The 1,546-nt window shown below is 67.3% G+C and overlaps 1 protein-coding gene across 1 annotated transcript in view; it reads right to left on the minus strand.

The window, feature by feature from the left end:
• Positions 1–6: 6 nt before the first annotated feature.
• PTPRS (protein tyrosine phosphatase receptor type S) overlaps positions 7–1,546 on the minus strand; it is a 65,320-nt gene continuing 63,780 nt past the window's right edge. The window contains 3 exon segments of the mRNA XM_039878550.1: positions 7–301; positions 882–1,017; positions 1,155–1,309. Of these exon segments, the coding sequence (XP_039734484.1) occupies positions 233–301; positions 882–1,017; positions 1,155–1,309 (360 nt within the window). The 3' untranslated portion in view covers positions 7–232.

Genomic DNA, 1,546 nt, shown 5'->3' on the forward strand with positions numbered 1-1,546 from the left:
CCTGGAACCTCTCGTTTTGGAATCGTTAGGGAATGAGGAATGTGGCAAGTATCTGAAGGCGGTGGCCAGCGCCAGGGAGGTGGCTGGGGCCGCACGGGGGGCCCGAGGGGCCGCGCTGTTCCCAGGGACCGTGCAGAAAGGCGGCCGCTGGGGGTCCTGGCCCCCCGAGGCCCACCCGGCTCGGGCGGAGGCCTCCGGGGCCGGCAGAGTCGGGCCGGGGGCGACCATGGCTTTACGTTGCATAGTGGTCGAAGCTGCCGAGGTACTCCAGGGCTGCCTGGTAGCAGAACTGGTACTCGTCCTACGGGAGGGAGGGACGGGGACTCCATCAGTGCCCCTGCTGCTCTGACACCTCCCAGGGCTCCCGTGCCCCCCCCAGCCACGCCCCTCAGCTTGTCCCTCGCATGTCTGACTCCTCTGTCTGCAGCTCAGACACGGCTGCTCAGCTGCCCGCTCCAGGCTGAATCTATGACTCCAGCTCTGTCTGCCCGGAGACGGGGGAGTCTGAGGACGTGGCACAGGCACCCGACGCGGACGTGGACACGCGACGCGGACGTGGACACGCTCGCAGGGAGCCCCTCCCCACTGCACGCCCCGCTTCCCCATCTGGGGAGCAGTGTAACTTTAGACTCTGTGGGCGGCGGGGCCCTGGCTGAGCTATGGACTTGCTGGGCCTGGGACTGGGATGGAGCCCTCTGTGCCCATTCCAAGGGACCCTGCTCGGCTCTGGACTTCAATCTGCTGGTGTCGAGAGCTGACTAATCCCCTTGCAGCCAAGGCGGGTGCTGAAGACCACCCGCTGATAACGAGGGGGAAACTGAGGCTCAGGCACAGGGGAGCGAGCCCAAGCTGCCTGCCCCGACTGCTCCGCCCGGCCTCACCTCCGTCTGCACCATGGCTGGCCTCTGGGTCCGCAGCATCTTCACCGTCTGGAAGATGTCCACCACGCCTTCGTACCGCATCCGCTCCAGCACGATGCTGAGCGTGATGAAGACGCCGGTCCTGCCCACACCGGCGCTGCAGGGGGAGGCGGCACTCAGGGGCACAACGAACCAAGCCGTGCGGCCTCGGGCTGACGGCTGGCCTCCCAGGCCTCAGTCTCCCCAGCCGGAAACTGGGCGGGGCCCGGGGCGGCGGGGGGTGGTGCAGCTCACCTGCAGTGGACAGAGATGGGGCCGTCCTGGCCGAACTGCTCCTTGGTCTTGTGCACTTGGCCGATGAAGTCGATGAAGCCCTCCCCGGACTTTGGCACACCCTGTTCCGGCCAGTCCGTGAACTGGAACTGCCGGACGGTCCGGGACTGGCCATCCTGGAACACAGAGGAGCCCGGTCTGGCTACTGAAGTCGGTGATGGTCAGGGTCGTTTTCCGTCCCTGCCGACTTCCGATCCCGCCCTCCGTCACCAGCCGACACCGCCCCCGGCCCCGCTTCCTGCCAGCCACCCGACGACCACTGTCCATCACCCTCCAACGGCAGCGTCTTCCGCAGAGATGCTCCGGTCTCGCAGCCAACGCTACCTTCCCCCCAACGCCTGCTGTCCCCCTCC

Source organism: Pteropus medius, unplaced genomic scaffold, assembly GCF_902729225.1.
Source record: "Pteropus medius unplaced genomic scaffold, Ma_sr-lr_union100, whole genome shotgun sequence".
Classification (NCBI taxonomy): domain Eukaryota; kingdom Metazoa; phylum Chordata; class Mammalia; order Chiroptera; family Pteropodidae; genus Pteropus; species Pteropus medius.